The sequence below is a fragment of the Ranitomeya imitator genome, chromosome 10, assembly GCF_032444005.1.
Source record: "Ranitomeya imitator isolate aRanImi1 chromosome 10, aRanImi1.pri, whole genome shotgun sequence".
Classification (NCBI taxonomy): domain Eukaryota; kingdom Metazoa; phylum Chordata; class Amphibia; order Anura; family Dendrobatidae; genus Ranitomeya; species Ranitomeya imitator.
This window is the reverse complement of record NC_091291.1, coordinates 90,712,225-90,735,613: the sequence shown is the minus strand read 5'-3', so window position 1 is coordinate 90,735,613 and position 23,389 is coordinate 90,712,225. Positions and strand designations below refer to the sequence as shown.

Genomic DNA, 23,389 nt, shown 5'->3' with positions numbered 1-23,389 from the left:
TCAAAAAGAGGAAAAGCTCCATTCATTGGATGTTAGAAGATGTTTACTTACCACCAAGAGCAAGCGACACTACTGTCCTCCTCCTGGACCTGTCGGCTGCCTTTGACACAGTGGACCACTCCCTATTATTACAGACCCTCTCATCCCTTGGCATCACAGACTTGGCCCTATCCTGGATCTCATCATACCTTACAGACCGAACATTCAGCGTCTCCCTCTCACACACCACCTTCTCACCTCGCCCCCTATCTGTCGGAGTCCCACAAGGTTCAGTCCTAGGGCCCCTGCTCTTCTCCATTTACACCTTTCACCTGGGACAGCTCATAGAATCTCATGGCTTTCAGTATCATCTCTATGCTGATGACACACAGATCTACATCTCTGGACCAGATATCGCCTTCCTACTAACCAGAATCCCTCAATGTCTGTCCACTATTTCATCCTTCTTCTACGCTAGATTTCTGAAACTTAACATGGACAAAACAGAATTCATCATTTTTTTTTTCCCCCATCTCACGTGACCCCAAACCACAAATCAATCCATTACAGTAAATGGCTGCCCACTCTCCCCAGTCCCACAAGCTCACTGCCTCAGGATAATCCTTGATGCTAATCTCTCCTTCAAACCACATATCCAAGCCCTTTCCACTTCCTGCCGACTTCAACTCAAAAATATTTCACGGATCCGTACATTCCTAAGCCAAGAATCTGCAAAAACCCTAGTCCATGCCCTCATCTCTTGCCTTGACTACTGTAACCTCCTGCTCTGTGGCCTCCCCTCTAACACTCTTGCACCCCTGCAATCTATTCTAAACTCAGCTGCCCGACTAATCCACCTGTCCCCCCCCACTATTCCCAGCTTCTCCCCTGTAAGTCCCTTCACTGGCTCCCCATTACCCAGAGACTCCCAGTACAAAACCCAAACCATGACATACAAAGCCATCCACAACCTGTTTCCTCTTCATACATCTGTGACCTCATCTCCTGGTACTTGCCTACACGCAACCTCCGATCCTCACAAGACCTCCTTCTCTACTCCCCTCTTATCTCCTCTTCCCACAATCGTGTACAAGATTTCTCTCGCGTATCACCCCTACTCTGGAACCTTCTACCACAACACATCAGACTCTCGCCTACCATCGAAACCTTCAAAAAGAGCCTGAAGACCCACCTCTTCTGACAAGCCTATAATCTGCAGTAACCACCGATCGACCAACTCTATCCTAACCTACTGTATTCTCACCCATCCCTTGTAGATTGTGAGCCTTTGCGGGCAGGGTCTTCTCTCCTCCTGTGCCAGTTATGACTTGTATTGTTTAAGATTATTGTTCTTGTTTTTATGTATACCCCTCCTTACATGTAAAGCGCCATGGAATAAATGGCGCTATAACAATTAATAATACTTAAGTATATTTAATTAACTGAACCTTGGAAGGGAAATTCTTTTTGTATCTATTCATGGGGTTATAAAGGGTTTAGTCTCCAAAAGCACCTTAGCTAGGTGCATCAGGGAGGCAATTTCTTTTGCCTACACAGCAGGTGGGCAAGGCAGCTCTGGAAGGTCTAAAGGCTCACTCCACAAGAGCAATGGCGACATCCTGGGCAGAGAGGTCAGAAGTGTCGATTGAGGACATATGTAAGGCAGCTATGTGGTCTTCTTCATCCACATTCTTTAAACATTATAGACTGGATTGAGGTGGCTCCTCTGATTTCACATTTGGGAGAAGGGTGCTTGAGGCAGTAGTCACTCCCAAATTTCTTTACATCTCTGTAATTCTCTAGTGGTGCTGTCATGGGAGACCAAATAAATGCTTAGCTACTTACCAGTAGCGGTGTTTCTCGGAGCCCATGATGGCACCCTTTATATTCCCTCCCTTTCACTATGGGTGAGCACTCTTCTGGGCTCTAGGTTTAGCCATGTGTGCGGATTATGTTTATTTTAAATTGTTTATTTTGCTACTAACCTGGGAGGTCCTCTCATGATTTGTAATCCAACTGATGCAGGAGAGAGGTGCCACCCTTTTCTGTCTGTAGGTTTTCCTGTCCCTGAAGGGCGAATCCCCTCTCTCGTGGTGCTGTCATGGACTCTGAAAAACACCACTACCGGTAAGTAGCTAAGCATTTTTTTTTTTATATAATGGTGTAAAAAAGAAAAATGTGTATATATGTTCACCCATTCTGGGCATTTGCAAAGGATAAGGGAGGCTTAAGATTAGAAACAGAGTGGAGACCTCTTGTTGGTGAGTACATAGTGATAGGGATGTGGACTGTCAGAATGGTTGGCATTTAGTTGGTGCTACATGCTGGAGTTGGATACATGGACTGTATCTCATGATGGCATTGGGCCGGTTTCACATTTGCAGTTGTGTCCGCTGCGTTTCTGATGCATACATCTGCATGCATCTTTATTTCATAACTTTTACATTGTGGACACACATGCATTCACGTGCGTTTTCTTATGCATGCATCGTTTCGCAGGGTGCGGCTAAATGCACCATGTTGCAATTTTTGAGGCATCAAATTTCCATTGCCATACGCATGCGGACGCTTGCAGAAGGAGTGCGTCAAGACAACGCATTAGTCTATGGGAACGCAAGGACATGCATTTGCACAAGGATCTATATACAGAAATCCCATGAGATATGCCCATTGGGCATGGCTTGTCAAGGAAATTCTCCTTAAATCTTTTTCTATCAAACGCATGTGCATTAAAAGCGCAAATGCAGCGTTTTTTTCCCCCATCATGCGTAAGTTGATGAAAATAAAAGATGCGTTAGCGGACCTTACGCTGCTGACTCAACCGCAAATGTGAAACTAGCCTTAGACACAAGGCAGTTCTATTAATCCCAGCCTACCACACTGTCTTCACCACTGGAAAGTCTCTGCCATACGCAGTGCTTTCTCAGCTCAGAGCAACACTGCAGCAGGGACTTCTCCTGTGGTGAGAACAGCGCGGTAGCCTGACAGTAGTACGATATTGGGCTGCCAAAACCACTCGCTTGCCAACAATACCGTCCTATTACCAGATCTCTGCTTGGTGTTCGCTGCACCGCTCGCTCGGATCAGTGACCGGGAATTTATAGCTCTGCATGCTGCAAAAAATGGTTCCTTGCTTCCCACAACTGTGACCTGGTGTGCCCAGTTCTCAGATGGAAGTAGTAATGGTAAAACTCTACACTCGGTACAATGCGTGGCAATAGATGTGAAATTTACTTGCAATTTAACCATTTTGGAGAAATGGCTGACACTTCGGTCAAATATGGACCGTTATCAGATAATTGCTGTGCAAAAAATAAGAATATTAATCTTAAAGACATAAATATACAGTTAAGTGTACAAAATTAGAATAAACAGATCAAAAGGTGATCAACATGGACCACTGACAGCTTGATATTTGAAGTGTGGCGGAAATAAAGCCATAAGCTGCAAAATAAATATCCAGTATCCAATTACATAAATCCCAATTGTGGACCAGAATGACAAGGGTGGTGGTGGGGGGTAGAGCCACTGATAGGGGAGCAATACATAAATGGGTTTTGTGACTGAAGTATTGTGGTGAATGGGGCTATAGAGAAAGGTCAGGAAGATTATTTAATGCAAAGGAGGGTGAAACCAACCTGTGAGCGTAAGTGCGCAGTGCTCAGGTATACACCAAATATTGCAGGTGTTCGAGTGACATGTTTAAGTCCCTAGGCAATCTTGCCTTGCGCAGGCGTGTACTACGGAGGACAGAGAATGAACTTCAATCCAATATTGCAGCCAGCGGGTAAGGAAAGGGTGAATCAAACACCCGAAAACCCCGCCTCCATGGCTGAAGATTGTTCCCTCCAAATTCAGGTGAGAGTCCCTTTAAGGGCCCCTTTCCACTTGCGAGGAAAACTGACGAGTGCAATCCGATAAAAAAATCGGATTGCACTCGGACCAATGTTAATCAATAGTTGACATTCCATTTGCGATATTTTTTTTTTTTTTTTTTTTTTTTTTTTTTTTTTTTTTTTTTTTCCCCTCAGCCGAAATCGGACTGAGAAAAATCTGTGTCGGCTGAGAAAATCGCAGCATGCTGCGTATTGCTGCGATTCTCGGACGAGACTCGCCAATGCAAGTCAATGGGTGCGAGAAAAAAACATACAGCACTCGCACCATGCGAGTGCTGTCCAATTTTTACGCACCCGTGTCCTTAGAAAAGCCGGCAATTCAGCGTAGAGTACAGTAAAATCACACTGACAGGTTAGATTAGAGTAGATATATACACATAGAATAGGTATATATACATATATATCAGGGAGACACATATATATAATATATATTGCAGCGTGAGATAGCTTTAAAGCTGGTAATTCAATTACCGGCTTTTGCGTTCTCCTTCACAAACCCGACATGATGAGACCTGGTTTACATAAAGTAAACCATCTCATATCACCATTTTTTTGCATATTCCACACTACTAATCTTAGTAGTGTGTATCTGCAAAATTTGGCCGTTCTAGCTAGTAAAATAAGGGGTGAAATGGTGGAAAAAATTGGCGTGGGCTCCCGCACAATTTTCTCTGCCAGAGTAGTAAAGCCAGTGACTGAGGGCAGATATTAATAGCCTGGAGAAGGTCCATGGTTATTGGCCACCCCAGAAAAGGCACATCTGGAAGATGCGCCTATTCTGGCACTTGGCCACTCTCTTCCCATTCCCGTGTAGCGGTGGGATATGGGGTAATGAAGGGTTAATGCCACCTTGCTATTGTAAGGTGACATTAAGCCTAATTAATAATGGAGAGGCGTCAATTATGACACCTATCCATTATTAATCCAATACTAGTAAAGGGTTAAAAAAAACACACATTATTAAAAATTAATTTATTGAAAAAATCACAAAGGCTGTTGTATTAATTTATTCTACTCTCAATCCACTCACTGAAGACCCTCGATCTGTAAATTAAAAAAAAAATAAACCAACCATATACATACCTTCCGAGGATCTGGCACGTCCAACGATGTAGATCCATCTGAAGGGGTTAAAATATTTTGCAGACACGAGCTCCGCTAATGCAGGATGCTCATTTCTGCAAAACCCCGGCGAATGATGCTAAATATAGGTCCATGATCTATATTTAGCTTCATTTGCGGTGAGGCGCCCTCTGCTGGTTGTCCTCATATGAACTCGAGCCAGGGAGCTTTCTAGGAAAGTTCCCACGATCTAGGAACTTTCCTAGAAAGCTCCCTGGCTCGAGTTCATATGAGGACAACCAGCAGAGGGCGCCTCACCGCAAATGAAGCTAAATATAGATCATGGACCTATATTTAGCATCATTCGCCGGGGTTTTGCAGAAATGAGCATCCTGCATTAGCGGAGCTCGTGTCTGCAAAATATTTTAACCCCTTCAGATGGATCTACATCGTTGGACGTGCCAGATCCTCGGAAGGTATGTATATGGTTGGTTTATTTTTTTTTTAATTTACAGATCGAGGGTCTTCAGTGAGTGGATTGAGAGTAGAATAAATTAATACAACAGCCTTTGTGATTTTTTTTCAATAAATTAATTTTTAATAATGTGTTGTTGTTTTTTTAACCCTTTACTAGTATTGGATTAATAATGGATAGGTGTCATAATTGACGCCTCTCCATTATTAATTAGGCTTAATGTCACCTTACAATAGCAAGGTGGCATTAACCCTTCATTACCCCATATCCCACCGCTACACGGGAATGGGAAGAGAGTGGCCAAGTGCCAGAATAGGCGCATCTTCCAGATGTGCCTTTTCTGGGGTGGCTGGGGGCAGATGTTTTTAGCCAGGCGGGGGCCAATAACCGTGGACCCTCTCCAGGCTATTAATATCTGCCCTCAGTCACTGGCTTTACTACTCTGGTGGAGAAAATTGTGCGGAAGTCCACGCCAATTTTTTCCGCCATTTAACCCCTTATTTTACTAGCTAGAACGGCCAAATTTTGCATATACACACTACTAACATTAGTAGTGTCGAATATGCAAAAAAAAATGGTGATATGAGATGGTTTACTGTATGTAAACCAGGTCTCATATCATGTCGGGTTTGTGAAGGAGAAAGCAAAAGCCGGTAATTGAATTACCAGCTTTAAAGCTATCTCACGCTGCATTATATATATATATATAATTTTATACCTATTCTATGTGTATATATTTACTCTAATCTAACCTGTCAGTGTGATTTTACTGTACTCTGCGCTGAATTGCCGGCTTTTCTAAGGACACGGGTGCGTAAAAATCGGACAGCAATACGGATGTCATACGGATGTTGCGATAAACTCGCATCACACTCGCATGGCACTCGCAGACGTTACATCAGTTTTTTTCGGTCCGTAAATCGGACCGTTTTTTTTTCTCACACAAGTGGAAAGGGGCCCTAAATTGTAAAACTTCTTCACATCTATTGCCATGCGTCCTACAGTGAGTGCTACTATCATTAAGACTGGAAGCCTACTTGGACACCTCACTATTCCTTATCAGTGTGCCATATGACTTTACTAATGTAACTTTTAACTAATTGCTGGTATATTGTGATGAATTATACCTGTCATTAACTGACAGAAGCCTTAGACCATGCTCTGGTTGTTTGGATATCATGGCAATCCCTCTATTAATACAAACATTGATTTTGTTTTTCTTACACATGCATTTCCTGCCTTCCAAACGGTGTGTGATCAACAAAAAACGTTTGTGGATAGACCACTCTACTATCGGTTTCGCGCTGATGACGGCACCTTGGACTTCACTGAGCAGATCAGGATAGCATTTCAAAGTCAACGGCTTTTTGAGATGTAAGTGTTAATCCATTTTTTTTTTTTTAAATTTATGGCATATCTACAGGATGCAGCATAAACATACTGTATGGTAGATGAGATGCAGATGCCATTCATGGGCCCTGATGTGCCACTGTCGGTGGAGAGGTGGTTGGCCTTCCCACTCATTTTGTATATGAATACCAATCTGCTCTCAACTACAGATGAGCAAATATTTCAATGTTCAGTTCACGATCGCTGAATTTGCAATATTCACCGGTCTAATCGCCTAGTAAATTTCCGAACATACACAACACGAAAGCCTGTTTCCCAAGCTGTGAGACAGCATGGGGAAACACTGGTGTAGCGCTTCTGATCGGCGGTGAAATCAGACAGCGTGGGCCCACAGCTGTGATCGGAGGAATAAAGTTCACCTCCAGTCACTGATGGGACTACTGTGCTGTCCCGTGTAAGTTATGTTCTTCAGCTTTGTGTATTTTCATGCTACAGTATGTATGTTCTTACATTTCTGCTCTGCTGCCACCCAATGGCCTTTTTCCATATGGAAGCTCGTGATTAATTCTTGTGGGCGTGTCTTCCACTTCCGATTCAGGGGTCAAGTCTTCTCTTCCTCTGGCAGCCATTTCATTTTCAGTTTACATGCTGTTGTGAGAGGACACGCTTGAACCGGGCTTAGGAAGGCATCAGTCTTTCAACCTCTTGCTGCTCACTCGCTGTCAAATACACTTGCTGTACCTGGCTCAACTCTGGAGAAGTTACTGTATACCATACTACGCTGTATGTCCAGATTTCCTAAGAAACAAGTCTGGATTGCACAATCCCAGGTGTGCATCATCTCTCAGGATGCTGGACTGGTCCTGTCTGCCCTACAGCGAGGAAACCTAAAGGTATGACTCTCACAACACCTATTAGTCAACTACACCTCCATTCGCCTCATGTGGGGACAGAACTACAGCTGCCACTAATAACAGTGAGAGCAGGAGCAGCAGATGGGAGTATTCATTAGCCACTCCTGTGCTGTAAAATAATTTAAGAAAAAAAAATCCTGCGTGGGTTCCCCTGTAGTTTTGATAACCAGGCAGGCAAAACTCAGAGCTGTAACACCTTATAATTTTTTTTTTTTTTTATCTTCTTTTTTTTTTTTTTTTTTGCACATACCATCAAATATTTCTCTTGGGTACAAAAAATTAATTGAAGTGACCAAAAAGATTAGTATAAAACATTTACATTTTTATTCATTCACAAAAAAAAGTTTTGTTAAATTCAGGAACAAAGGTAAAAAATGGAGGTTACTCTACAAATGTCCTCATCATAATATTTGCATGGCAAAAAGACACTAAATATTGTCCACAATTAACCCCTCTGTGACCTTAGACGTACTATCCCGTCGAGGTGCCCTGGACTTATCTGACCCTGGACGGGATAGTACGTCATAGCCGATCGGCCGCGCTCACGGGGGGAGCGCGGCCGATCGCGGCCGGGTGTCAGCTGCTTATCGCAGCTGACATCCGGCACTATGTGCCAGGAGCGGTCACGGACCGCCCCCGGCACATTAACCCCTGGCACACCGCGATCAAAGATGATCGCGATGTGCCGGCGGTGCAGGGAAGCACCGCGCAGGGAGGGGGCTCCCTGCGGGCTTCCCTGAGCCCCCCGCAGCAACGCGATGTGATCGCGTTGCTGCGAGGGTCTCCTCACCTCCCTCCCTGCTCGAGCCCCGGATCCAAGATGGCCGCGGATCCGGGTCCTGCAGGGAGGGAGGTGGCTTCACAGAGCCTGCTCAGAGCAGGCACTGTGAAGCAGCCTGCACTCCTATCAGATCAGTGATCTGACAGAGTGCTGTGCAAACTGTCAGATCACTGATCTGTGATGTCCCCCCCTGGGACAAAGTAAAAAAGTTAAAAAAAATTTTTCCAAATGTGTAAAAAAAAATAAAAAAAAATATTCCAAAATAATGAAGAAAAAAAAAAAAATATTATTCCCATAAATACATTTCTTCATCTAAATAAAAAAAAAAACCAATAAAAGTACACATATTTAGTATCGCCGCGTCCGTAACGACCCGACCTATAAAACTGTCCCACTAGTTAACCCCTTCAGTAAACACCGTAAGGAAAAAAAAAAAAAAACGAGGCAAAAAACGCTTTATCATACCGCCGAACAAAAAGTGGAATAACACGCGATCAAAAGGACAGATATAAATAACCATGGTACCGCTGAAAGCGTCATATTGTCCCGCAAAAAAAGAGCCGCCATACAGCATCATCAGCAAAAAAATAAAAAAGTTATAGTCCTGAGAATAAAGCGATGCAAAAATAATTATTTTTTCTGTAAAATAGTTTTTATCGTATAAAAGCACCAAACCATAAAAAAATGATATAAATGAGGTATCGCTGTAATCGTACTGACCCGAAGAATAAAACTGATTTATCAATTTTTATCAATTTTACCAAACGCGGAACGGTATAAACGCCTCCCCCAATAGAAATTCATGAATAGCTGGCTTTTGGTCATTCTTCCTCACAAAAATCGGAATAAAAAGCGATAAAATGTCACGTGCCCAAAAATGTTTTCAATAAAAACGTCAACTCGTCCCGCAAAAAACAAGACCTCACATGACTCTGTGGACCAAAATATGGAAAAATTATAGCTCTCAAAATGTGGTATTGCAAAAAATATTTTTTGCAATAAAAAGGGTCTTTCAGTGTGTGACGGCTGCCAATCATAAAAATCCGCTAAAAAACTCGCTATAAAAGTAAATCAAACCCCCCTTCATCACCCCCTTAGTTAGGGAAAAATAAAAAAAAATGTATTTATTTCCATTTTCCCATTAGGGTTAGGGCTAGGGCTAGGGTTAGGGCTAGGGTTAGGGTTAGGGTTGGGGCTAAAGTTAGGGTTAGGGTTTAGATTACATTTACAGTTGGGATTAGGGTTAGGGGTGTGTCAGGGTTAGAGGTGTGGTTAGGGTTACCGTTGGAATTAGGGTTAGGGGTGTGTTTAGATTAGGGTTTCAGTTATAATTGGGGGGTTTCCACTGTTTCGGCACATCAGGGGCTCTCCAAACACGACATGGCGTCCGATCTCAATTCCAGCCAATTCTGCGTTGAAAAAGTAAAACAGTGCTCCTTCCCTTCCGAGCTCTCCTGTGTGCCCAAACAGGGGTTTACCCCAACATATGGGGTATCGGCGTACTCAGGACAAATTGGACAACAACTTTTGTGGACCAATTTCTCCTGTTACCCTTGGGAAAATACAAAACTGGGGGCTAAAATATAATTTTTGTGGAAAAAAAAAAATATTTTTTATTTGCATGGCTCTGCGTTATAAACTGTAGTGAAATACTTGGGGGTTCAAAGCTCTCACAACACATCAAGATGAGTTCCTTAGGGGGTCTACTTTCCAAAATGGTGTCACTTGTGGGGGGTTTCTACTGTTTAGGTACATTAGGGGCTCTGCAAACGCAATGTGACGCCTGCAGACCATTCCATCTAAGTCTGCATTCCAAATGGCGCTCCTTCCCTTCCGAACCCTCCCATGCGCCCAAACGGTGGTTCCCCCCCACATATGGGGTATCAGCGTACTCAGGACAAATTGGACAACAACTTTTGGGGTCCAATTTCTCCTGTTACCCTTGGGAAAATACAAAACTGGGGGCTAAAATATAATTTTTGTGGAAAAAAAAAAATATTTTTTATTTGCATGGCTCTGCGTTATAAACTGTAGTGAAATACTTGGGGGTTCAAAGCTCTCACAACACATCAAGATGAGTTCCTTAGGGGGTCTACTTTCCAAAATGGTGTCACTTGTGGGGGGTTTCTACTGTTTAGGTACATTAGGGGCTCTGCAAACGCAATGTGACGCCTGCAGACCATTCCATCTAAGTCTGCATTCCAAATGGCGCTCCTTCCCTTCCGAACCCTCCCATGCGCCCAAACGGTGGTTCCCCCCCACATATGGGGTATCAGCGTACTCAGGACAAATTGGACAACAACTTTTGGGGTCCAATTTCTCCTGTTACCCTAGGGAAAATACAAAACTGGGGGCTAAAAAATAATTTTTGTGGGAAAAAAATTTTGTTTTATTTTTATGGCTCTGCATTATAAACTTCTGTGAAGCCCTTGGTGGGTCAAAGTGCTCACCACACATCCAGATAAGTTCCTTAGGGGGTCTACTTTCCAAAATGGTGTCACTTGTGGGGGGTTTCAATGTTTAGGCACATCAGTGGCTCTCCAAACGCAACATGGCGTCCCATCTCAATTCCTGTCAATTTTGCATTGAAAAGTCAAATAGCGCTCCTTCCCTTCCGAGCTCTCCCATGCGCCCAAACAGTGGTTTACTGCCACATATGGGGTATCAGCGTACTCAGGACAAATTGGACAACAACTTTTTGGGTCCAATTTCTCCTGTTACCCTTGGTAAAATAAAACAAATTGGAGCTGAAGTAAATTTTTTGTGTAAAAAAGTTAAATGTTCATTTTTATTTAAACATTCCAAAAATTCCTATTAAACACCTGAAGGGTTAATAAACTTCTTGAATGTGGTTTTGAGCACCTTGAGGGGTGCAGTTTTTAGAATGGTGTCACACTTGGGCATTTTCTATCATATAGACCCCTCAAAATGACTTCAAATGAGACGTGGTCCCTAAAAAAAAAATGGTGTTTGTAAAAATGAGAAATTGCTGGTCAACTTTTAACCCTTATAACTCCCTAACAAAAAAAAAATTGGTTCCAAAATTATGCTGATGTAAAGGAGACATGTGGGAAATGTTACTTATTAAGTATTTTGTGTGACATATCTCTGTGATTTAATTGCATAAAAATTCAAAGTTTGAAAATTGTGAAATTTTCAAAATTTTCGCCAAATTTCCGTTTTTTTCACAAATAAACGCAGGTACTATCAAAGAAATTTTACCACTATCATGAAGTACAATATGTCACGAGAAAACAATGTCAGAATCACCAGGATCCGTTGAAGCGTTTCGGAGTTATAACCTCATAAAGGGACAGTGGTCAGAATTGTAAAAATTGGCCTGGTCATTAACGTGCAAACCACCCTTGGGGGTAAAGGGGTTAATGAGCATATATCTAAACTAGATTTGCATAAGGATATAGATATATTATACCAAAATATTGTAAATGGCGGCAAAATAAGGTTCTTAGTACAAGGAGTAAGTGCAAAAAAAGCATCCAAAAATATCACCGTACTATATCCATTAACCACTAGATGGTAATATTGCTTAATTTGGAACCAATATAGGACAAATCATGCCAGGATTTAAAAAAAAAAAAAAAAAAAAAAAAAAGCTAAAGGGAAAGTGAGCACTACTGCAGATGGCATGAGCAAAATAAATACCCTCTCTATCCACTGATATTAAATAACACCAGAGCTGTATAAAGCATTGTGGTATAAATCTACCATAAAGGATTAACTGCCCAGTAACAAAACGGCAAATAAAGCAAATAATCAAATGTGCTATCCTAGCAAGGATTAGGCTATTACCTGAATGCCACCACGATCTTAGAGTGCTGCTGACAGGACCTAAAGACCTCCTGCCCCGATGCCCGCGTTTTGCCCGGCTTCTTCTGGGGGCTGTCGGACAGCGTGGGAAACACCAGTGTAGCACTTCTGATCGGCTGTGAAATCATCCACGCTGGTCAGAGCCACGGTTCCCACACTGTCAGACAGCATGAGCCTGCAGCTGTGATCAGAGATAAAAATTTACCTCCCATCACTGATGGGACTACAGTTCCCATCAGCTGCCACTAATAACAGTGAGAGCAGGAGCAGCAGATGGGAGTGTTCATTAGCTGCTCCTGTGCTGAAAATTTATGTAGTCTTGATAGCTAGCCAGGCAAAACTCACAGCTGCCCTTAACCAACCTTGCTTTAGGTGACGGCTATCAAGAATTTTGGTCTCCACACCATATTTTAATTATTTAGATAAATACGTAAAAAACAGCCTGGGGTCCCCCATTTTTGACAACCAGCCTTGCTAAAGCAGACAGCTGGGAGCTGGTATTCCCAGGCTTGTAAGGGGCCATAGATATTGACCCCCCTCCCCCAGTCAAAAAAAAAAAAATAGCAGCCATCAGCTGCCCATAAAAGGGTAATCTCATCAATAGATATGCCAATTTTGGCACTTTGCCTGGCTCTTCCTCTGTAGCGGTGCCAAGTGGGGTTGTCGCCTTTGTATTAGGTGACATCAAGCCCCAAGGTTAGAAATGGAGAGGCACCAGTAAGACGCTCCACTACTAGACCCATAGTCACGCTGTATAAAAACACACCAAGAATACAGTCCTATAACTGAAAAGAGACGGACTCCTTTAATAATCTTAATTAAACCATACAACCTCACCTACTGTATGGTTTAATTAAGATTATTAAAGGAGTCTGTCATTGAGTTGCCCACCAGGGCTGGTACTAGGTCCAGTATTCCTGGGTCCAGTATTCACATGGGATGTCATGGTGGTGACCTGGTCCATGGCCCTGGGCACCCATGTAAAAGGGGAAATTGATATAAAGTTCATGATGCCACCTGTGATATTCGGTCAGTGGGGTCCGACGCTGCTTTACAGGGTCCTCTGGGGTGATGTTATGGCAGCTAGATGGTATAACTTCCCACAGGTGAAGTATATCCCCAGGTCTCCCGGTGTGTAGATGGAAGATGGTGAATGGTTCAGTAAAGAACGAGGACACAGGTTTGCAGTCTCTTTACCTGGTTTACTGAAGACTTCAGGCAGCCACAGTCCAGGGCACCAGATCACAGGACAGGCAGGGTTCAGCCGGCTCGGAAGTGAATTCAGTCCCCTTTACCAGGTGGAGTTTTTTATTATTATAGCGCCATTTATTCCATGGTGCTTTACATGTGAGGAGGGGTATACATAATAAAAACAAGTACAATAATCTTAAACAATACAAGTCATAACTGGTACAGGAGGAGAGAGGACCCTGCCCATGAAGGCTCACAATCTACAAGGGATGGGTGAGAATACAGTAGGCGAGGGTAAAGCTGGTCATTCAGCGGTTTGGTCAATCGGTGGTTACTGCAGGTTATAGGCTTGTCGGAAGAGGTGGGTCTTCAGGCTCTTTTTGAAGGTTTCGATGGTAGGTGAGAGTCTGTGTTGTGGTAGAGCGTTCCAGAGTAGGGGTGATACGCGGGAGAAATCTTGTATACAATTGTGGGAAGAGGAGATAAGAGGGGAGTAGAGAAGGAGATCTTGTGAAGATCGGAGGTTGCGTGCAGGAAAGTACCAGGAGACGAGGTCCTAGATGTATGGAGGAGACAGGTTGTGGATGGCTTTGTATGTCATGGTTAGGGTTTTGTACTGGGAGTCTCTGGGCAATGGGGAGCCAGTGAAGGGATTGACAGAAGGGAGAAGCTGGGGAATAGCGGGGGGGACAGGTGGATTAGTCGGGCAGCAGAGTTTAGAATAGATTGGAGGGGTGCGAGAGTGTTTGAGGGAGTTAAAAGCCTTCCTCAAAGTGGTGGTGTTGTAGTCCCTTATTGCCTATGGCTTCTGCTAAGGTCCTCAGTTCTCTCTGTCCTCCATAAAGGTGGGACATAAACCTGTATGGCAGGTGACTCGAGCCTTTTTACAGGATCTCTATTATGACCCAGGCGGTGTCACTGTGCCTTCTGGGTATTGGGGCGGACAGGTGATATGTAATCCAGCTGTCCTGCCCGTTTCTTCTGTCTGTCTTAGAGTCCCTCACAACCTCGGTGTTCTGGCTACCGGTAATCTGCACCAGCCAAGGAGGTTCATTGCTCTGCTCCACTGGTGTCTTCTCCTGTGCTTCGCTCTCCCACACACTCACTACAATCTGTTCAGCTTTCAGTATTATCTCTGTCCAGGAGCTGCTGTACGGCTCCTCGTACGTTCTTCCTGCCTCAGACTGCTCCAGTCTGCTCTCTGGCACTATCTAACTGAATCTCTTCCACTTTCCCTCCAAACCACAATATATCTCTATATGCAGGGGAGTCACCTAGAAATAGGATCAAAAGCTCCCCCTTGTGGCCTGGAGTGTGAACATGTTGCAGGTTTACCTGGTGAGTTATCCTTCATTGCTTCCAAGCGTGACATGACTCTCCCCGTGAGGAAAGCCATGCCACTGTGACAACCAGGACCCTGGGGAGTCACATCACTATTTCAGTTAAAGGACTATTTTTTTTTTTTTTTTTTCTGGGTGTCGGTATAAAAAAAAAGTAATGACTATGGGGTTAGTAATGGGGGCGTCTTGACACCTCCATTACTAACCTCAGGGTTTGATGTCACCTGAAGGTGACATCACCCCCCCCAACTATTACCCCATTTGACACCACTACAGGGCAAGTGTGAAGAGCAAGATTAAGTGCCAGAATTGGCACATCTTAGAGATGTGCTTTTTTCCCTTCATCCATGACAACACATCTGAGAGGGATCCACCCAGCTAGGACAGGAAACCTACTGAAAATAAAAGGGCGGTACCTCTCCTTCGCTTCAGTTGGGTTTCCTGTCCTGACTGAACGTCATTCTGAAAACCCAGCAGTTTGAAGACTTTCTAATCCACGTCTGTCTTGGCACTAGAAGAACAGGCAGAGTGCCTGTATGCCAACCTTCAGTTGGTGGAAGCACTGTCCGCAGGTCCTGTGGGACCTCAACGTAGGTGCGGCATAGTCATGGGTCCAGCGACTCTTCTGCGGCCGCCGCGCCACTTTTCCTCCTCTGCTTGCTGTCTGCTGCTCCATAGGGAGTCGGACATCTGAGGAGCGCACTACTGACATCACGCGTGAGGCACACTGGGAATGGGCGCGCCTGCATGACATCAGTGGCTGTGCGTCGGATCCAAGATGGCGACACCCAGGGCGAAAATGTCATCCGCATCCGGGGCCCATGGATTCTGGGTGCCTCCCAGTTGGGTGGGAGAGAGCTATGGGTTGGCACCAGAGGAGGCAGAGTGCAGTGGATCACTCTTACATGGAGGGATGACCACAGAAGAGGTGCTCATGTCCAAATCTCCCCATTATGGAGGATCAATGTGGACAGCAACAGCAGCCACCCTTGCAGCAGCTTTCACAAGGTTCTGTGGCACAGCAAGAGGATCAGCCGCTCGAGTGGCAGCTGTCCCAGCCAGAGGTGACGGGACTCCTCAGTTTCCAGGAGGGACGTTGTTTGTACCCCCAATCAGCCTCTGATTCCGGTACCCTTTGAAAGTGGGTGGTGAATGATCTACGAGAAATTACAACAAAGGTGTTAAAGGGCCATTTTCTGCTTAAATTGCCAGGGGCCCAGGAAGGCTAGCACCAAAGTTAAGGCTAAAGAATATGCCCTTTGCAAAACCCCTCGCTGCACTGAGTGTATACAAACAATACAGGAAGAGACCCCTGACTTCGCCACAAGCCTCAGGACAGAAGTGAAGGGTTCCCTTAAGTTGGCTTTGAAAACTGGGAAACAAGAGACCTGGGTACTTATCATAGACTAGGTGGCCCAATTCTAACGCATTGGGTATTCTAGAATATGCATGTCCACATAGTATATTGCCCAGCGACGTAGTATATTGCCCAGTCACGTATGTCACAGGTTAAAAAATAAACATACTCACCTTCGGATCCGAGGGCCCCTTGTAGCGCGCGGCTGCCGCTATCTTCCGTTCCCAGGATGCATTGCGAAATTACCCAGATAACTTGGCGGTCTCGCGAGGCCGCCAAGTCTTCTGGGTAATTTCACAATGCATCGCTGGGAACGGAACATGGCGGCCGGCTCTGCGGACAACAGAGGGTGAGTATAGCAGGTTTTTTGTTTTATTTTTATTATTTTTAACACTAGATTTTTTACTATTGATGCCATAGGCAGCATCAATAGTAAAAAGTTGGTGACACACAGGGTTAATAGCGGCGGTTACTGAGTGTGTTACCCGCGGCATAACGCGGTCCGTTACCGCCGGCATTAACCCAGTGTTAGCGGTGGCTGGAGGGGAGTATGCGGGCGCCGGGCAGTGACTGCGGGGAGTAAGGAGCGGCCATTTTCTTCCGGACTGTGCCCGTCGCTGATTGGTCGCGGTGAAAAAAAAAAAGCCACGACCAATCAGCGACTTGGATTTCCTTGACAGAGGCTGCAGCCAATGAATATCCGTGACAGAGACAGAAGGACAGAAAGACGGAAGTGACCCTTAGACATTTATATAGTAGATTCCGAGGCTTCACAATCTGGGGAATATCATGTGGAATCCCCTTCCCGCTCCATCTCCTTATCCTCCGACAGTGATGTAGATGGCAGACCTTGCTTTCCGGCCAAGGACACTGAGACTGGTTAGGGCAATCAGGTCTACAATGGGCTTAAAGGTGAAAACGCCTGAATCCTTACAGGATGTTATGTTTTGGGGGGCATGGAGGGAATAAAGGAAGTGCACCTTCCCAGTGAATTCTAGGGTAAAAGCACTCAGAAGGAGTGGGAGAAGTTGGTATCCTGCCCTCAACCTTCAAAAAGGAGATACCTTTTAGGAAAAGGGCTCAGAGTTGGGATAAAATCCCTAAGATTGATAGGGCAGTTGGTAAGTCCTCTAAAAAAAAAAAAAAAAAAGGCCCTGAACCTAGAGGACATTGGCACCCTGAAGGATTCATTAGACAAGCAGATGGGTTCCTGAAACACACCTGGGAGGCAGCCACAGGGGGTCTGAAACCAACAATACCTAAGACATGTACTGCCTGCTTCCTTATGATCTGGCTGCAGCAGATAGAGGAACAGCTGAGGTGTAAGGTTCCAAGGGATGAGATCTTGGCAGCTAGGACAGCAAGCCCATCTAATGCAGCTAGATGGGCCTTGTGGCTTAAATGGTGACCAGGAGACCTGCCTTCAAAAAAGACTCTTCTCCTTTCTGTGTGACAGTTGTCTTTTTAGTCAGAAGCTAGAGGACCTCTTGGAGAAGGCAGGGGATAAAAAAGGGTTTCCCTGCTTTCCAGGGCAGACCAGGATACCTTCTTTCTCGAGGGGGGATGACCTCTAATTTCTCCTCCAAAGAAATGGCTGGAACTTCAGACAGAAAATGGTCTGGTTATATGTTCAGCAGACCCTCTACATCAAAAAAGCCCCCCAATGACATAATTTCAGAGGTAGGAGGGAGGCTCTCTTTATCCCTGCCTGGGTGAACATCTTCCTCAGTCGTTTGGGTCCTGAGTGTCATCAGGGATGACCTAATGATACTGTCCATCCACCCCGGCAGACTTGTGTCATCACCCCACAGGAGGTCCCCGGCAGAACTATCCTTGGAAGCGGAGGACTTGAGACTGGTGCAAAAGCAGATTCGATGAGAATTCTACTGATTACAAAAGCAGGACGGTTCTATGAGAAATATTGTCAATCTGAGGAAGCTCAACCAGTGGGTAGTGAATTTCTCCTTCTAGATGGAGTTGGTGAACACGGCTATAAAGCTGTTCCAGGACTGCTTCATGGCTGTCATAGGTTTAATTACCACATTCCAATCCATCGTGATCATCAAAAGTTCCTAAGGGAGGCTCTATGTCCAGGGACAGGTCTGGCACTATCAGTATGCAGGTCTCCCATTCGCTCTGTCAAAAGCTCCAAGGGTGTTTTACCAAGGTGATGTCCTACCTTCCTTCTTGGGACGTTATCATCCTGTACCTGAACGACTTCTTTATAGTGGGGAGGTCAGAAGGCCACTGCACAGATCAAGTGAAGGAAGTGATTATAGTCCTAAAGGAGCTGGGCTGGATGGTAAATACCCTGAAGTCGAGGCTAACACAGTAAAAATTCAATCCTTCCTCGGGTTGGTTCTGGACTAGGAACACCAGCTCTGTCTCCTGCCAGAGAACAAAATAGTCAAAATAATGGGACTGGCAGTGTCCGCAATACAGCAGCCCATAATGACTCTGAGGAAGGCAATGTCCTTACTAGGATCCCTAACATCCTGCCTACTGGCAATAAGATGGGTAGTGTCGCCTAAGTCAGCTCTAGTGGGCACAGAAGTCGTTTAAAAGGGCATTTGGAAGGAAAAATACATCTTTCCTTAGTTGCAAGATTCCCTTGCCTGGTGGACTGTAAGAGCATTTGGTGTCAGGGGTCCAGTGGTTGAGGATGTAATCAGGACAGACGCAAGTGGTACGGGATAGGGAACACATCTAAGGTCTCACTCAGTGCAGGGAACCTGGTCTCCTCTAAAAGAGATCAGGGTTCAAACTTAAAGGGGCTGTGGAAAAGGCCTTATATTTTCTCCCCTTCCTTCGGGGTCACCATGCCTGGGTCATGTCGCACAATCGTGCGGTGGTGGCTTATATCAACCATCCGGGGGAATGAGGTCCTAAAAACTTATGGGGGCAACCAGCATCCTTTTCCAGCCAGCAGAACACCTGCTATCTCTTACGGCCCTTCACATAAGGGGTTTAGAAAGCGGACTTCCTGAGTCGCAAGAAACTGAGACAAGGAGAATGGTCTCTAAACCCTTGAGTGTTCCAGCAAATGGTGCAGGTTTGAGGCAGGCCAGAGATGGACCTGTTTTGCCAATTCCGCAACAGGAAGGTGAGGGACTTCTGCTCGTTACATCCAAGGGAGAATCCATCTGCTGTAGATGCCCTTCAAATACTGTGGAAGTTCAACATGGCCTTTGTATTTCCCCCAATAGCAATGACTCCAGCAGTGGTAAGATCAGAGGATCAGGCAAGAGTAATTCTCATTGCTCAATTTTGGCCGAGTAGTCCGTGGCTCTCCCCTCTAAGGATGTCTGTTACAAATCCATAGATTCTACCACAGATTCTGGTCCTGCTTACCCAGAGACCAGTGTGCCACTCAAGTGAAAGGCTTCCATCTGGCAGCATGGAATTTGAGGGCGTTACGGTGTCGACAAGGGTCCTCGCCAGGGCTAGGCTCCACCCTGTTGAAGAGTGTGAAACCAAGTGCGTCAAGAATCTATGGTAGAACATGGAAGTAATTCCTGGCATTTCCAGGGCAACCTTTTGGGGATGAGGTACCGATATAGGTACTATTCTACAACTTCTACAGTTGGGATTGCAACTAGGGTTAGCAACTAATACTCTCAAGGTACAGGAGTCTGCCTTGGGTGCCTTGTATAATTGCAACCTAGCATTCAATAGGTGGGTGTCCAGATTTATTAAATTCTGTAGTAGATCTAGACTGATTTTATAATTTGGAAAATTCCTTCATAGGAGCTGAACCTAGTTTTAGAGGCACTAACTATGGATCCTCTCGAGCCCTTACAAGAGTTATCGGCAAAATTCCTCATGCTTAAAACAGTGCTATTGGCCTTAACATCAGCCAGTAGAGTGAATTGCATACAAGCCCTGTCTGTTTCCCCCACATACACATTTGAGGACAGGGTGGTTCTAAGACCAGATCCGGATTGTCTCCCTAAAGTAGTTCTTAAATTCCATAGGAGCTAGATCACCTTGCCCTCGTTCTGTGATAACCTGAAAAATCCAGAGGAGGAAAAATTCCATACTTTAGTCATGGACATGAATTCTAACATGGACCTCCTCATGTCTAATCAATGAAGGAAAGATCAGTCCCTATTTGTAGCCTTCCAGGGTAGCAGAAGGGTTATAGGGTATCTAAAAGTACCTTTGCTAGATGGATCAGGGAGGTCATTAGCTTGTCCTACTCTGCTAGTGGTGCTCCAGTTCCTGAAGGCATTAAGGCTCACTCCACCAGAGCCGTGGCTACTTCCTGGGCAGAAAAGGCAGAGGTATCGATTGATCAGATCTGTAAGGCCGCTACCTGGTCATCATCATCTACCTTCTGTAAACACTACCGACTGAATCTGTCCTCTTCGACTGATTAAAATTTTGGTAGATGGGTGCTGCTGGTTATTAATTATAGGGGACCCTACACTTTTTTTTTTTTTTTTTTTTTTTTTGTGGGGGGTCCCCTGTTTTAATGGCCAGTAAAGGCTAAGTATACAGCTGTGAGTTGATATTAATAGCCTGGGAAGCTCCATGGGTATTAGTGCCCCCCTTTCCAGGCTATAAACATCGGCCCCTAAGCCATTTCCCTCTACTAGTTACAAATTACGCGGGAGCTCATGCTTTTTTTTTTTTTTTTTTTTTTCTTTCAATAAAAATAATCTCTTATTAAATACATAGGAAAAAGTGCAGACAGCACTCCATAGCTTAAAGGTGATAAAACCATTTTTTTTATTTCAAACCCACATGCTGTGGCACTGTTTTGACCCAAATGAGCCTTTTTCAAGCAGTGATTAACACATGGGTAGGTTTATATACATATTTCTTAACAATACTTAAGTTACATTTCATCAAACGTGTTAAAATGCATATTCCAAGATAATTATGTACAAGTGCAATAACATCAATATAAAAATCTTCACATAAAGTGACTCTGATATAGTGCTAAACATAAAGTGCACAATAGGACTTGCATAACACCCAGTTAGGTTTTGTCATTGGCACATGGAGGACACTAGAAGACACCATATTCGGCGTCTCTAAACACTAACTGCGCATGTCTGAGCGCATAATTGCTTTCACATGGGCTGCTGGCCAATCAACAGGTTCGTCTGGAAAAATCCAGGTTCGCACATGTGCAGTACCACTTTCCGGACATGTAGATGCCATCTACAGACAGACTAACAAGTTACGTAAAGATATGGAGGAGACAAAGAGGAAAAAGTGGAGTAGACATGAGTGACTATGAATCTGGACATATCTATGCATGGCAAAAAGTGTGAAACCATTTTGGAGAAGAGGTTGAGACTACAGGGTCATAATAAATGTGATCAACTTGTTGTTACTAAAACTTTGTATTCTAGATCTGGTAGCCACTATGGAGGACAATGGAAGAGAAAAAGAGGTGGTAAACGCCACCATAACCGTCATAAAAAAACAAAGTAGAAAAGAACAGGTTACAGCCTCAGAAAAGTGGCACCAAAGAAGCAGGAACTGAATGGGTGATAAACATATCTTGAAAGGTATTATCTGAACCACAAATTTCAATTTTGAGTAAAGGCTTATCCTTTAGCCCATGTACACGTTAACTGGTTGGAGTTGCAAGTGGATTTAGAACGGGTTTGTGTTTTTTGTTTTTTGTTTTTTTAACCCCTTAGTGACAGAGCCAATTTGGTACTTAATGACCGGGCCAATTTTTGCAATTCTGACCACTGTCACTTTATGAGGTTATAACTCTGGAACGCTTCAACGGATCCCGCTGATTCTGAGATTGTTTTTTCGTGACATATTGTACTTCATGTTAGTGGTAACATTTCTTCGATATTACTTGCGATTATTTATGAAAAAAACGGAAATATGGCGAAAAGTTTTAAAATTTTGCAATTTTCAAACTTTGTATTTTTATGCCCTTAAATCAGAGAGATATGTCATGAAAAATAGTTAATAAATAACATTTCCCACATGTCTACTTTACATCAGCACAATTTTGGAAACAAAATTTTTTTTTGTTAGGGAGTTATAAGGGTTAAAAGTTGACCAGCAATTTCTCATTTTTACAACACCATTTTTTTTTTTTTTTAGGGACCACATCACATTTGAAGTCATTTTGAGGGGTCTATATGATAGAAAATAATGAAGTGTGACACCATTCTAAAAACTACACCCTCAAGGTTCTCAAAACCACATTCAAGAAGTTTATTAACCCTTTACGTGCTTCACAGGAACTGAAACAATGTGGAAGGAAAAAATGAACATTTAACTTTTTTTTGCAAACATCTTAATTCAGAACCATTTTTTTTATTTTCACAAGTGTAAAAACAGAAATGTAACCATAAATTTTGTTATGCAATTTCTCCTGAATACGCCAATACCCCATATGTGGGGGTAAACCACTTTTTGGGCGCACCGCAGAACTTAGAAGTGAAGGAGCGCCGTTTGACTTTTTCAATGCAGAATTGGCTGGAATTGAGATCGGACACCATGTCACATTTAGAGAGCCCCTGATGTGCCTAAACAGTGGAAACTCCCCACAAGTGACACCATTTTGGAAACTAGACCCCTTAAGGAACTTATCTAGATGTGTGGTGAGCACTTTGAACCCCCAAGTGCTTCACAGAAGTTTATAACGTAGAGCCGTGAAAATAAAAAATCGCTTTTGTTTACACAAAAATGATCTTTTCGCCCACAAATTCTTATTTTCACAAGGGTAACAGGAGAAATTAGACCACAAAAGTTGTTGTGCAATTTCTCCTGAGTACGCTGATACCCAATATGTGGGAGTAAACAACTGTTAGGGCGCACCGCAGAGCTTGGAAGAGAAGGAGTGCCGTTCTACTTTTTCAATGTAGAATTGGCTGGAATTGAGATCGGACGCCATGTCGCGTTTGGAGAGCCCCTGATGTGCCTAAACAGTAGAAATCCCCCACAAGTGACCCCATTTTGGAAACTAGACCCCCCATGGAACTTATCTAGATGTGTGGTGAGAACCTTGAATGCCCAAGTGCTTCACAGAAGTTTATAATGCAGAGCCGTGAAAATAAAAAATATTTTTTTTTTCCACAAAAAAGATTTTTTTAGCCACCAAATTTTTATTTTCACAAGGGTAACAAGAGAAATTGGACCCCAAAAGTTGTTGTCCAATTTGTCCTGAGTATGCTGGTACCCCATATGTGGGGGTAAACCACTGTTTGGGCGCACGGCAGAGATCGGAAGGAAG

General features: G+C 44.0%; 1 protein-coding gene across 1 annotated transcript in view; it reads left to right on the top strand.

The window, feature by feature from the left end:
* Positions 1 to 6,568: 6,568 nt before the first annotated feature.
* The window catches only part of LOC138652216 (DEP domain-containing mTOR-interacting protein-like), a 43,667-nt gene continuing 26,846 nt past the window's right edge, over positions 6,569 to 23,389 (top strand). Inside the window, exon 1 of the mRNA XM_069742985.1 lies at positions 6,569 to 6,786. Coding sequence (XP_069599086.1) covers positions 6,569 to 6,786 — 218 coding nt within the window. The remainder of the gene's footprint in view (positions 6,787 to 23,389) is intronic.